Raw genomic sequence first — 14929 nt, 5'->3', positions numbered from 1 at the left:
CTGGAATAAAATTCAGTGCAAAGAAATATATAGTTCTACATTTGGGTCACAAAAACTAAATCCACAGGTGTAGGAAGAAAAATATAATTGGCCTCCATTTCCATGGATTCTCAATCCATGGATTCAACTACCCATGGTTTTATTACACTAAAAACATTCCAAAAGGCAAACCTTGATTTTGCCATTTTATATACTGGGCCGCTGTATATGTGAGCAACCATGGAAAGTGTATGGATGCTGCAAGGATAGAAACAATCCAAAGCAGATGCCAAGAGTCCTCTGTGCTTGGTTTAGCAGTAACATACGTGGACAGCTGTTTGCTGAGAATGCTCAACGTGGAGTTCTGGTGCTGAGTTGTAGATTGAATTCAGTTTTTATTGTGTCAGAAGCGACTTGAGAACATGCTGCAAGTCATTTCCGGTGTGAGAGAATTGGCCGTCTACAGAGACATTGCCCAGAGAACACCAGGATATGTTAGCTGGGAGGCTTCTCTCATGTCCCTGCAAGCTAAAGCTGACAGACAGGAGCTCAGCCCATCTCACGGATTAGAACCAGCAACCTTCAGGTCAGCAATTCAGTCAGCACAATGTCATATGGGTACTCCTTCAACTTTATGATTCTACGTGGATATCTGCCATTACTTTAAATTAATTAATACTTACAGAGAAATTTTTTCTTTTTTTCTAGCGGAAACTCATGAAAGATCTCCCAAAACATCTGCACAGTTGGGTGTGTGGCTGAATAGTCCCCTTTGTAAGTTGTGCTCTGTAAAATAAGTTATAAAATGTAACACAGATACCAAAGAACTAGAGGTCAATGTATTAATTTAAAACACAAAATGATGCCTACATTTATCTCTCTAAAAACACTTCTGTTATTTGGTTGCTAACTTTGCAGGCTGGGAATAAATGTATGAAGTACGAAGTGTAACCAGGTATAACATAAATAGTGTAAGATGAAATACTGAAAGCTAGACATATTCAAATGTGAATTTTCACATCATTGAGAACCTTGCTTAAAGCTTAAATACCCACAATAATAAAATAGAGCTAACAAGTTAGACTGCTTTGCAATCTTCAACCTATGAAGGGAGGGCTATAATGTAGGCGCCAATCTATACTGTTCCTGATAAATAATAAACTGTCTCAATATGTTGAAAGGTAATACTGGTAAGAAAACATCTAGATTATGCTAAAATAGATATGTCTCATTATTATTGTAATGGATGTCTATTAGGATACTTATGGATATAACAAATGCTGTTCAGATATAACAGTGCTCAAGGGGATTAACCCTTGAATGCTTGTGTGTTCATAGATGCCTGTTTAGTGATGAATGATTCCTGAAATAAATGGACTAGGGATACTGACCAGGGAAAAGTGTTAGTATTATTTGCTTTTAAAATTACCCTGTGGCTTTTACTCCTATCCTCGCACACATCTCATGTTTCAAGGGGCTTTTTTTATTGTTGAGCACCAATAAGACCTTCAACTTTCAGGTAGCTGAAGAATCATCCCACAAGACTTCACTATGGAGATCACAACCCCAGAGATTGCAATTTCTAAGCTCACCAACAACAGAAAGACATGAAACGAATGGACAACCTACCTCCTCCAGCTCCTTCCAGTTGTAGTTGCTGCTTCCAACAATCATAGCCCTCAGCTCAGTTGGCTGGAACAGTTCCAACACCTTGCCACCACACACCTTCAGGAAGCCACTGGAGAAAGCTGTGTACCACTCGTGGATGGAAATGTTGAAGATGTAATTTACATAGGCGTCAACAAATTCCTGTCTGGGAGAACAACAGACATACTAATGTTCATTATCTTTGGATAGCATAGGGAAGCATTAACATCCCTGTGGTATTTGTTTGGTGTCTGTGTCCCTGTTCAGAAGATTTCACTTCACTTTCTGTCCCTGTCATAATTATGACACAATTGGTGATAAAGCTTCTGTGGAAACACTTTTCCCCCATGATAATAACTCGACTAGGAGTGAATTTCCCTTCCTAGGGGTAGATTTCTCTCACTTCCTGTTATCTCACCCCCTTTCTTAACTATGAGTCATTTGTAAGTCGGGTGCTTGTAACTCGGGACTGTCAGTACACAGAAATCCATAACACAGGCTTAATATCGTTAGTCTGCAGTCAGGACCCCGGTACTCAACATTGTAATAAAGTTTGGGTTGTTTGCTCTCACAGTGCACATAGTCTTTAAGTAAACAGGGCTTCTACTGGAAGGAAGAGAGACTCTCATTTGGCCAAGGGAGCATACAAAGCTGAATTTGTTTGGCTTGGAGAATAGTGAAAGGTGCTGTGATAGTCATATTTAAATATCAGAAGAGATATTCTGTAGAAGATAGAGCAAGTTTGTTTTTTGCTGCTCCAGAGACAAGAACACAAATGTGTAAATTCAAAATACAAGAGTTCCCACCTAAACATTAGGAGGAACTCTTTTTTTTTTTTTACTGTTAAGAGCTGCTCAATAGTGAAATAGATGACTTCAAAGCATGTTGGGCTCTCCATCTTTGGAAATCTTGAAACGGAGGCTGGATCAGCATCTTTCAGGTATGCTTTAGCCGTGGGATCCTGCAAGGCAGTGGGTGAACTAAATGGCCCTTGGGACCTCTTCCTGTTACATGCTTCTATAATTTTAGGAATTGTCCAGAAAAGTAAATCTTATGAATTCTGAAAGGTGCATTCCCATCTCTACCTTTCATTCAGGACATCTCAATGGATAATATAACACTGAAAATATGTTGGATACCACAATGGCCATGTAGAATCTGCATTTTCCAAAGTAGCAGAGAAATACACCTAGGGAGCAAGTACTACTGACCAGTCACTTTCAGAAACAGGATGTTGAATATATTTGTCTGATACAATTGGCCTCTTGCTAAGTGTAAGGTTTCATAACAAACCAAATCCGGAGTGCGTACTGTTTACATAAATCTACCGCAAATATAACAGAATAAAGGATACAGTGTGAAGCGTAAGATGGCACGCCACCACTTTATTGGTTTGCATTTCCCTTTGGAGTCAGCCAAATGTCAGTAAAATAAGGAAAGCGAAGGGCAGACAACAGAACCTTTTCTTTCTTATTATCTTTCTCATAGTTCAATTGGATTTTAATATTTGGTTTCACATGTTCTCCGGGGATCTTGTACAGCAGAGATTTTATTAATATTTATATCTCCCTATCTAAAAATTGAACATTTAGTCACCGCTAGGGGATTTACACAGAAGCTATCGGGCTGATCTCACAACAGCCACGGTGAATTATCCAGATTCACAGGCGGATGCTACTAGTTATTTCCAAACAAGAAAGATATATGGAGCAGTCAGGCTTTCCAAACCCACCTGTTGTCTTTTTGTACTGCGATTTTGTCTCCATCGGGAATGAGGCTCTTCTGCTCGGTCACACCGTAGCTTTCCCTGCATATCTGTTTTTCCCACCCAAAAGAAACAACAGAATTGCTTTATTTTCTATATTACCACTGGAGGCTAAAATTTAGATAGGAATGCGTGTTATCTTTCATCATATGCTCATTGAGAAGGTACAAATTGGGGAAAGAATAATAAGAATAATACTAATAGGGTTTTTTTCTTACCCGCCTCTCCTCATGGCTGAATAATTACAGAATAATTCAAACACATAAACATTACAAAAACACTACAGATATATGTATTAAAACACATTCCTAGAAAAGCTACATAATATTTCTATAAAATACTTATTAAATTACACAAAATAGAGATTAAAAGGGCACACATTTAAAATTCATGCTTAAAGAGATATAGGGAAAGGAGTAGGCATAACATAATGAGAAAAAATTTGTGGCCATCACTGATGCATGCATCTAAATGAGGTGTATGTTCAACGTCCAAGTCGTACTGAAAACAGCGAAATCCAGATAGATGACTTCCGCCTTTTGAAACATGTCCAATTTATTTGGCTGTGTTGGCACATTAAAAGAACACCCCAAAGATTCCGTTGTGCCCATGTTTTGTAACCGAGGCCTCATCTACACAGCCTGTGTGGACTCATATTCATTGCTGGTGCTTGAGGCTCAGGTATAGGGGGTGATGGACTGGATGAAGGCTAACAAGCTGAAGCTAAATCCAGAAAAGACAGTGGTCCCCCGGGTCAGTCGCGAGGCCCATCAGGATATAGGGTGACAACCTGTGCTTGACACCAACGCTTAATGCTCAGGTGTCGGCGGTGGCTGGGAGGACCTCTGCACAGTTAAAATTTGTACGCCAGCTGCAACTGTACCTCGAAAAGCCTGACTTGGCCATGGTGATCCATATCTTAGTTACATCCAGAATTGACTATTGTAATGCACTCCATGTGGAGCTGCCTTTGAAGACGACTCGGAAACTGCAGTTAATGCAAAGGTTGGCAGCCAGATTATTAACCAGGGCAAGCTTTAGGGAGCATACCATACCCCTTTTAAAGCAGCTCCACTGGCTTCCAATAAGTTTTTGGGCCCAATTCAAAGTGCAGGTGATTACCTATTAAGCCTATACTCTTCGAGTCCAACATATCTTCGAGACCAGATCACATCTCCTTCTACAAACTGGCATGGGCATTGAGATCTGGGGAGGCCCTTCTCTCAGTTCCACCACCGTCTCAAGTACGGTTGGTGGGGACGAGAGAGAGGGCCTTCTCGGTGGTGGCTCTCCAATTCTGGAATACCCTCCCTGAAGAAATTAGGTTAGCCTCTACTCTTCAAGCCTTTCAGCTGAGTTTAAAAATATGGCTCTTCAGATAGCCCTTTGATCCTGTGTAATCAATGGTCAGCTTGATGAGCCACCGATTGTATTACTCCGCACTTTGATTGTTACGGCAGATAGCCAGCTTATATAAGTTTATACTGACCATATAACGCAATCCGAAACTCCATTATATGGCCATGTAAACGGGGCCAGAGTGTTACACTAGGACTTTGAAAACCAAGGCAAAGCCTCTGTACTCGCCAAGCTGTTTGTTTTTTCTCTATTCTCTCCTCAGAGAGCTTTTGTGAGATAAGTCTCAAGTCCTAATGTCCAGCCATAAAGAAAGATGAACATAAACACATATGAACTTGTCTTACTGTAAAATAGAGGCAAAATGTTTCCTCCACGTCTTCCCCAGGATAATCTAAAAGCTGCTGAAGACTCCTACAGGCAAGACAGAAGAAAGAGAAACAGAAGTTAAAAATGTGAGATGCAATTTGTTCATGTATAACATAAAACTCTCTTCCCTTATTCTTCCAAAACAGTTTTCCAGAACCAAATTTCAGGAAGAAACGCAGAGGAAATAACAATCTATAAAGTCCCACCTAAACTGAAACTAGTTATACTTAAGATGTCAGATACTTGAAAGAGAGTATCATAGGAGAATAAATGATTTGTTTCTTAAGCCTTGCCTCTATTTATGTACTGTCTGTCATTGAATGTTTGCCATATATGTACCTGTAATCTGGTCTGAGTCCCCTCGGGGAGATAGAGCGGAATATAAATAAAGGATATTATTATATTGTTATTATTAAGAATTGGAAATATACAGTCAATCCTCCACATCTACAGGTTTTACTTTTGCACATATGATTATTTGCTGATTTAATTAAAATGTTCCCTCGAGGAATCCCTAGATCCTCCAGTGAGACTGCATGTTAAAATTCAGTTTTATAAACCTTGTGTAGCACTGCTTTGTATTCTGTAGGTTATTTTATGAATTATTTATCTGAATATAATTTGAAAATGAAACCCTCTTTTGCAAAACTAAAACCAATGCTCTTTGGGGAACAGAATTCTCATCTAAAACTATGTAATCTAAAATCACACAATTTTCTTGGAAGTGCAGGAGCCATTCTTTGTCAAATGATCATGCAAAAGGGACAGGAAAATACACAGCTAGAAATGTCTACCTTCCTTCCATGGGAGACAGCTCCTTCAAGTCTTCTAAGCAAGGCGCCACGTTCAGAAGTTTCTTATAGAGAGCCAATGGAAAGTGAAGATCAACCACAGTGAAGTTGTAGATCGCCAAGCCACAAATTATGCCAATTAGATGAAACCAGTTGTGCTCTACAAAACACTTTGGACACACAAAGGGGGGAAAGGTGTTAGAAAAAGAAAACTTCAGATAAAGATTTCCCTACCCAATGCTCTCCAGATGTGTTGGACAATGGGCCATACTGGAAATGGGCATGATAAAATTCATAGCCCTAAACATTTGGAAGGGTTAGGGAAGGGTAGGTAGGGTAGAACTACAACTGGAAAGATACCATACCTATCTTAAGACCTGGGTCTACACCTCCAAGTTGTACCTATGTTGTTTAGTGAGCTTCCTAGTAAACCATTAACACATATACACCAAATCATACTCACAGTGTCTGAAAACCACAGCAGGTTTGATTCAGAGTAGAAAGTGAACATCCCATAAATGGGATTCAGGAGCTCTTTTAGCAGCAGAAGGAAGAATTCCTTTGTGACTCCGCCAGCATCAACAGCTTCCTCGCCATCAAAGATGACCTGCCATAATGAATAACCAATGTTATCTTAATGAAACTTGGTAGTTTCCAAATCTGTAGTTTCCGTATATGTTGTTGGTTTTCAGCTTTCAGAAGCCCTCAGCAAGTATAGGCAGAGATTTTGGAGATTGTGACCCAATATTTGAGAATAGAAAAGAACAAGAGACAGTGCTTAGAATATTTTGCAATGGGAAACAAGTCAAGAGCTTGGATGAGTTAACTGTTTTGGATGAAAACTATCAGAATTCCCCAAACAGCAGAGCCACCAGCTAAGGATTTATAGAGATTAGTTTGAGCATTGGACTACAATTCTGGAGACCAGGATTCATATCCTGGTGGAAACACACTGTGGAAACACACTGAGGCCCCATCTACACTGTCATATTATGCATTCTGAACTGCATTATATGGTCAGTGTAGCCTCATATAATGCAGATTAAATTGCACTGAACTGCATATGAGTCTGCCATAAAATCCAGTTCAATCTGCATTATAATGACAGTGTAGATGGGGCCTGAGGTAGCCTTGGGCAAGTCACAATCTCTCCACTTCAGAAGACAAAGGCAATTCCCCTTTTAACAAATCTTGCAAAGAAAATCCTGGACAGGATTGTCTAATTCATAAACAACTTGAAAACATACAAGAAAAAAGTAACGTTTTCAAGTTGTGGAAGTCCCCTTCTTCCCTGTCTTACACAGATATTTAAGATCCACATGAAGGCCAGACTCATAAAAGCATTATCAGTGAGAAACAGACATGGCTTTACCTTGAGAGGCTTTTTCAAGTCAATATCAGAATGAATGCTCAACTCCCTCAAAGCGTCACCAACCAGGTTGCTGCGACGGACGTGAAGGACCAGGAAAGGACTTCGAGCCAAAAGAGGCTCCAACGTGAGAAGCATGAAAACATTCTGTAAATTTGCTCCACTGATGGCCACCTACAAACACAGACAAAAATAGACAACATCAGCAAAGCATACACACCAACTTTTATTTTATAGACAGGGGGTAATACTAAAAAATCTCTTCAAAATAACTAGTTGTTAATCAAGGATACCGTCTTCTCTTCCTAGAATGTAGGAATATTTTGACCAAGTCAAGACAAATACCCATTTGTCGATGCTAAACACCCCCACAAATGGGAACATAGAGCCTAGTGAAGCCATCCATATATATGTGTGTGCAAATTTTACATGTCTGCATGAATTTATTAAAGATTAGGAAACATATTGTTTTGGGTGGCAATTCCTCAAAAAAAAACTCTGTGCAACTACTCCAAATTCTAGTAAGGCACCAAAATATTATCCAGAATTTGGTATCCTCCTTGTTCAGTTTTCATGTAAAGGCAACAGTGATTTCTCATGCTAAATGCTACAGTATTTACTTCATAGACTTCTAAATCACCTGTAATTTTTTCTACTGTTGCCACCTACTGGAAAATATAAATATAACAGACTAGAGATGGAAAGAGATGTTGCAGATTGAGCTTCCCTTATGCAAAACACTTGGGACCTGAAGTGTTGAGAATTTTGAATTTTTCAGATTTAAGAATACCTGTATTTGCATCTATGTACATTATGAAATATCCTGAAGATGGCACCCAAGTCTTAATACAAGGGAAGCAGGAGATGCAAGGAATAGGCATGAAAGCTAAATACCTAATATTGTATTACATAATAATAATAATAATAATAATAATAATAATAATAATAATAATATAATGTAATATTATATTATACTAATAATAATACAATATAATGATATAGTACAATATAGTAATGTAATGCTTATATTGTGCTATGCTAATAATATATTGTATGTACATTTGATTTGTGAGTCCTCTCCGGGGTGAGAAGAGCGGGATATAAATGTACTAAATAAATAAATACCTGCATCTGTAACTCTGCATCAGTCTGCAGCATCTTCGTTTTGGCTTGTGCATCGAAGATGAATGGATAAGAACACAGAGTCACAGCATCCTGGAAAAAAGAGTTCAATTTAGTGGTGACAGTCTGAGCTTCTGCTGAAAACCACTTTGGCAAGCTCAATTTGAGTTTTTACCTGCATGATAGGTGGTCTCACTTTCTGCACAGGACAAGGAAGGCAGGTGGAGAAGGAAAGAGAAACAGAAAAAGGCTGTGAGTTTCCTATCAAGACACCATTCATTACAGTTTGACCCTAATATTCTGATAAAGATCTCCAGGAGAAGTATACTATACAGTGGGCCACAGTATTGGCAGGGGTTTAGTTTCAGGACTTCACACAGAAACGAAAAAACACAGATGATCATGACCCCATGTTATGAAATGGCAGCAAGAGAAGCATACACTCTTCAGTGTGCCTGCTTTCACATTACCACCATTTAATAATATGGCATGTGATGTAAGCAGTTGGCTAAAACCAGATTCAGAGAGGTCATCATATACAGGGTTGTTGTATGTCTTTTGGGCTGTGTGGCCATGTTCCAGAAGTATTCATGGCCACACAGCCCAAAAGACATACAACAACCCTGTGATCCCGGCCATGAAAGCCTTCGACAACACATGGTCATCATATACGTTTTGAATTTTTTTAAAAAACGTTTGCGCTCTGTGAATTTTTAATACGTTTGTTTTAACTGATGTAAGCTGCCAAACTGAGGGAAAGGCATGATGATTACGATGATGACGATAACCGCGACTGCAGTTTGTATGGCCCATGGAGAATAGACTGCAGAAAATCTGGATGACATAAAGTGCACAGGGCAAAACACAGCTACGTCCCCATGCTATTCCCTTCTCTCTTTCATTAGATGACACCTCTTACCATTCCAGCTTGATGTAAGAACCACATCAGATAGTCTTCCTGAATATCCACCAGACTGGAAATTTCCGGGATGTAAAACTTGTCATATTCTACATGCCTCGCTTTCTGATTGACCTGATTTGAAAAAGAAAAAGGGGCAGTGAATATTTTCTTGCTACAGTTCTGCATGCAAACCATATATATATACTTAGTGAAAACACAAGCTTGGGAAATTACAATTCAGAGAAAGGCAAAGTTATAGCAATGAACTGGTGAAAAACACACATCTTCTGCTAATAGTTAGAACAAATGTATAGCAAAGGAAGCAACAGGATTTTATATTTTCATGCAGACTTCTACGAGTATTAAGCTAAATACACAAAGGCTTGAGCCTGGCCATATTGCAGCACCCTGAATACATTTTATTTATTCTGTGTCAAACCTGATTTCTAGCTGAATGAATGACTATTTGAAAATACAGTAGAGTCCCACTTATCCAACACTCGCTTATCCAAGGTTCTGGATTATCCAATGCTTTTTTGTAGTCAATGTTTTCAATACATTGTGATATTTTGGTGCCAAGTTCGTAAATACAGTAATTTCTACATAGCATTACTCTGTGTATTGAACTACTTTTTCTGTCAAATTTGTGGTATAACATGATGTTTTGGTGCTTAATTTATAAAAGCATAACCTAATTTGATGTTTAATAGGCTTTTCCTTAATCCCTCCTTATTATCCAACATATTCGCTTATCCAACATTCTGCTGGCCCATTTATGTTGGATAAGTGAGACTCTAATGTACAAGGAAATTCCAGATCAGGCTATAAACAATAGCACGTGAGATGTTTGGGAGTCAGAGTTGGCCAAATTTACTGGATGAGTTAATAGCCTGATTCAGTATAAGGCATGTTCTTAGGTTCTTAGGTACATTACAAAAACTAAAGTATATAGTAAGCCCCCTATATCTGTGTGGGATATATTTCTGGCCAGAACGAAGTTACACAAAACTGTGAATGTAACAAAACACCATTGAATTACTTCACTTCTGGCCCCAGCATACCAAAGAGTTGTATTGGAGGTTATCAGGTTCCTAGAGAGATATTTTGACTCAGGCACAGGCAAACTTCGGCCCTCCGGGTGTTTTGGACTTCAACCCACACTTCTTCACAGCCTATCTAGAGGGCCAAAGTTTGCCCATGCCTGTTTCAACTAGAAACTTGCTAGTTTCTCCAATGCAACTCTGGTAATTTCCTGTGATGTATATTATAGAATCACCTGGTTATCCTAGCAAATTTTCGCCATGGGCAATAATAAATGAAACTGTGGACATGGGTACTGGAGTTACTGGGGTCTTACTGTACTGACTATGCAGATCCAGTTTCAGTATACAGGCAGTCCTCAAATTATGAACAAGATAGGTTCTGCAGGTGTGTCCTTCAGGTTATATATATTTATATAGATAGATAGCTATAGATATAGATATATAGATATATATGTAGCTGAAGTTACGCTTGAAATGTCCCTGTTCTGACTTACAAATTCAACTAAAGAACACACCTGCAAAGCCTATCATATAGATAGATAGATAGATAGATAGATAGATAGATAGATAGATAGAAGATATATATAAGGTATTTATATTTACACATGCTTTGGCTAGCAAAGGGAAGCATTAACCCTCCTGTGGTGTTTGTTTTGTTGTCTGTGCCCGTTTGGAAGATTTAACCTCATGTCCCTGTGAAAATTGGATTTTGAAAAATTTGGCTTGTTGTGGAAACAAGGATTGGAATACTGTGTCCAATTTTGGGCACCGCAGTTGAAGGGAGATGTTGACAAGCTGGAAAGCGTCCAGAGGAGGGCGACTAAAATGATTAAGGGTCTGGAGAACAAGCCCTATGAGGAGCGGCTTAAAGAGCTGGGCATGTTTAGCCTGCAGAAGAGAAGGCTGAGAGGAGACATGATAGCCATGTACAAATACGTGAAGGGAAGTCAAAGGGAGGAGGGAGCAAGCTTGTTTTCTGCTGCCCTGCAGACTAGGACACGGAACAATGGCTTCAAACTACAGGAAAGGAGATTCCACCTGAACATCAGGAAGAACTTCCTCACTGTGAGAGCTGTTCGACAGTGGAACTCTCTCCCCCGGGCCATGGTGGAGGCTCCTTCTTTGGAGGCTTTTAAGCAGAGGCTGGATGGCCATCTGTCGGGGGTGCTTTGAATGCGATTTCCTGCTTCTTAGCAGGGGGTTGGACTGGATGGCCCATGAGGTCTCTTCCAACTCTACTATTCTATGATTCTATGATTCTATGGTGAATAAGCTTCTGTGGAGACACCTTTTCCACATGATAATAACTCTTTCAGGAATGAATTTCCCTTCTGAGAGGTAGATTTTTCTCCCTCATTCTTAACTATGAGTCATTTGTAAGTCAGATGTTTGTCACTCAGGGACAGCCTGCACTGCCTATTTATCTTATTGGATTCTACATGTATACGTCCCACTCCAAACATGAAACCCAACAGATAAATGACAAGAGGACAGGGAGGCATTTTGAAAATTGTGCAGGGCAACACACACTTGCATGCACTGAGTAGCCTTCTTACTTTGTGAAGTTTCTCCAGAAGTTTCAGTGCAGCTGTAATGTAACTACTGTACAAGACAGGGATCAATAATGTTTTCCTTCCATTCAAGAGGTAAACAACAGCCCCTTTATAGAGGTCCACCAACCTCAAGAAGTATCCGGGGCATATCTGAGACCACCAGTTATCTAAGCAGATGACAGAAAATCAAAACATACTATTAGCTTCAGCATCACATTGAATAACATTTTATACAGGTTGAATATTCCTTATCCAAAATGCTTGGAACCAGAAGTGTTTTGGATCTCAGGTTATGGAATACCTATCAATAATAATGTAATAATAGATCTTTAATTATATCCCACTTTTCTCCCATGAAGGGAACCAAAGTGGCTTCCAGCATATTAAATAAAATACAAACCATATTAAATACGTACAAATAAGATATCTCAGAGATGTGACCCAAGTCTAAACATGGAATTTATTTATATGCCACACACGCCTTATACACATAGACTGAAGGTAATTTAATATAGCATTTTAAAATAATTTTGTGTACAAAACAAAGTTTGTGTAGACTAAATCATCAGGAGGAGCCACAGGAAGGAAAATTACCATTTCCTAAAAGAGACAATAAGAAGTTTCTGGAAATTTCGCAAAACCTTCTTGATTGCTTTGGAAACTGGTGGATCTCTCTGGGGACTTGTGGTGGAGAAGGAAAAGAAAGAAGGCATCTGGGCTTATTTTTAGAAAGTCAAAAAAAAAAAAGTAATACAAGTGAAAACGTTGTCAAGATGAATGCAATTAAATCTGGATGAAGATTAACCTAACATTTAATATTTCTCACTCCTTTCTGATCTGCTAAGCAAAGCAGACTTTGCCTTCTTCCCTGCAAGAAATCAGGTTGGTTACTAAACATGCCAATACATCTGAGATAAGGTGTAATGGCTGCTGACTTTAAAAAGCACCAATGCTCTGCTAAAGCACAAAAAAGAAGAAGCAGTTCTTAAGAAGTTTTATCTCCATGCAGAGAAAGACTAAATTTAGTTCCCCTGGGCACAGTGGACAGCATATTTCCTTCACCCTTGTGACAGGATCTTTACCACTCATGCCGGCAAAAAATATTTAAGAAAAAGAGTTGGCTCTAGACTGGGTGGAAAAATGTTCCAGTATTTGAAACAGCTGATATGTGTGAATAATTTCCTTCTTTAAAGGCGTGTAGGACAGCAAAAACAATTTCAAAAAAAGGCAAGGGTATCTTCTACCTAAAACTTTACTGGGGTTCCTGTCCAGGCGCAATATGGCCATTGCCAATGGAAGTGTCAAGGTGACATAGTTCTTTGAATCTTGAAATGGTGGGAATTCTGGCAGAATCAGATAAATTCTCATGGCTTCAACATCTGGTGGGGAGCTGGGCAGCTGTGGGATCAAAAAGCTTTCAAAACTCTTCGAGATCTGGGAAGAGGAAAAAGAAGAAGAAAACGAAGAAAAATGAGATTCAGATCACAGTCCTATGTGGGGGGGTTTCAACTCAGTTCTGGCACCATGAAAAGAAACGATGCTGGATAAATCATATGAAGGACTATGTCAGCATGTTTCCAGTTTAAAAGTCAGTACCATCGATTTTATTTCCTGAGCCCCTTCACAGTAAGACACAGGTTTATTTGATAATCAAGTAGAAACCTGGTTTCTAAGAACTCAAGCATGTAACTTCATAGCAACAAGAAAATAGAGCAGACAGATTTCAGGCACATACTGGAGGCACATAGTCATATTGTGGGTGAAACACAGTTCTCTCTTTACACACAGACAGCGGGGGCAGAGAACATATGTATTTTTGCCAATAGTCATCCTGCAGACAGTTTAATTTGCAATAGTGGAGAAGGTGTGGCTTCAAATATCTGCTGTAGCCTCTCCCAACCGAGTGCCATGCAGATATGTGACTATAACTCCCATAATCCCCAAACAGCATGACTTTGCAGAAAGTGATAGTTTGTTTCAGTGTCATACCTGGTCAAGCAAGATAGCATGCTGAGATGTCATTAGTTTATCGAACATCACTCTGGTGGAATCCAAGTCAATCCCTGGAATTTTGGGACTAGTTTTGAAATGTTCATCTATTCTGTTTAAAAAAAGTTTACAAAATGAGTGGTGTCTAATGTGCAACACATTCATAATTTATTTCGTGGTTACATTTCAGTTTTGTCTTTCTTCCAAAGTGCTCGAGATTACATATAAGATTTTCCCTCCTATTTTTATCTGCATCACAGCCTTGTGAGGCAAATGAGGTTGAAACACAATGATAGGTCCAAGCTCCTTCATTGCTATTGTTGGCAAAATGGGGATTTGAACCTAAGTCTCTTCAGTCCTAGGACATGATCTGACTTGCAAAATAGCAAGTATACATTCTGAGCTCCTAAAGGCACTTGGAACAATCTGGGTATAAATGATGGGAGCGATTTGATACAGACTTCAAAGGTGACTTAAAGACACTTGTACTGGATGGAACAAAAGTCCCTGGTCAAAAGTCAAAGAATAATTTAAGGCCACCAAAGAGTTTGCTTGAACTTACCCAAGCAGAACTCTGCACATCGATGGTACAATACAAATAAATGATAAAAATAAGAAGATACTGGATATCTCCTTGCACAACAGCCCTCAAAGAACCGTACTTTTAGTCCCAATCAGAGCAGACTCATTGAGTCAATGAGATTTCCCTATTTTGATTCAACATTAATTAATTTACTGAATGGATCTAACCCAAGGATGAGTTGGCCATTAGGAATTGGCTGTTAGGAATTGTGGGTGTTGAAGTCCAAAACACCTGGAGGGCCAAAGCTTGCCCATGCCTGGTCTAACCAAAAAGATGCCAGCACCACACTGCATAAGTCACTGGGAAGATTCTGGCCACATACTAGCTAGTTTTGTTAAAATCAACAACAGCATGTCCACTCTTGGAGCAGGGTTATGATCACACATCTTTCCCAGTTTTTCAGCTAAATCTCACTGAATAGACCAAGAGCTAAACATAGCACGCAGTGGCATAACTACTATT

The 14929-nt window shown here is 39.2% G+C and overlaps 1 protein-coding gene across 4 annotated transcripts in view; it reads right to left on the bottom strand.

Moving 5' to 3' along the window:
- LOC100563151 (probable E3 ubiquitin-protein ligase HERC3) overlaps positions 1-14929 on the bottom strand; it is a 61479-nt gene that overhangs the window by 2765 nt on the left and 43785 nt on the right. For all 4 annotated transcript variants that reach the window (XM_008111037.3, XM_008111038.3, XM_062981901.1 and 1 more), the window contains 13 exons: positions 13885-13996; positions 13140-13329; positions 11899-12062; positions 9318-9431; positions 8574-8597; positions 8402-8491; positions 7280-7450; positions 6371-6514; positions 5911-6077; positions 5095-5161; positions 3359-3441; positions 1609-1792; positions 663-765 (listed from right to left, as the gene is read on the bottom strand). In XM_008111037.3, the coding sequence (XP_008109244.3) occupies positions 663-765; positions 1609-1792; positions 3359-3441; positions 5095-5161; positions 5911-6077; positions 6371-6514; positions 7280-7450; positions 8402-8491; positions 8574-8597; positions 9318-9431; positions 11899-12062; positions 13140-13329; positions 13885-13996 (1613 nt within the window). The remainder of the gene's footprint in view (positions 1-662; positions 766-1608; positions 1793-3358; positions 3442-5094; positions 5162-5910; positions 6078-6370; positions 6515-7279; positions 7451-8401; positions 8492-8573; positions 8598-9317; positions 9432-11898; positions 12063-13139; positions 13330-13884; positions 13997-14929) is intronic.

This window comes from Anolis carolinensis, chromosome 5, assembly GCF_035594765.1.
Source record: "Anolis carolinensis isolate JA03-04 chromosome 5, rAnoCar3.1.pri, whole genome shotgun sequence".
In the NCBI taxonomy this organism is placed as follows: Eukaryota; Metazoa; Chordata; class Lepidosauria; order Squamata; family Dactyloidae; genus Anolis; species Anolis carolinensis.
Note: the sequence above shows the minus strand (reverse complement) of the source record. Positions and strands in the feature narration are given on the sequence as shown.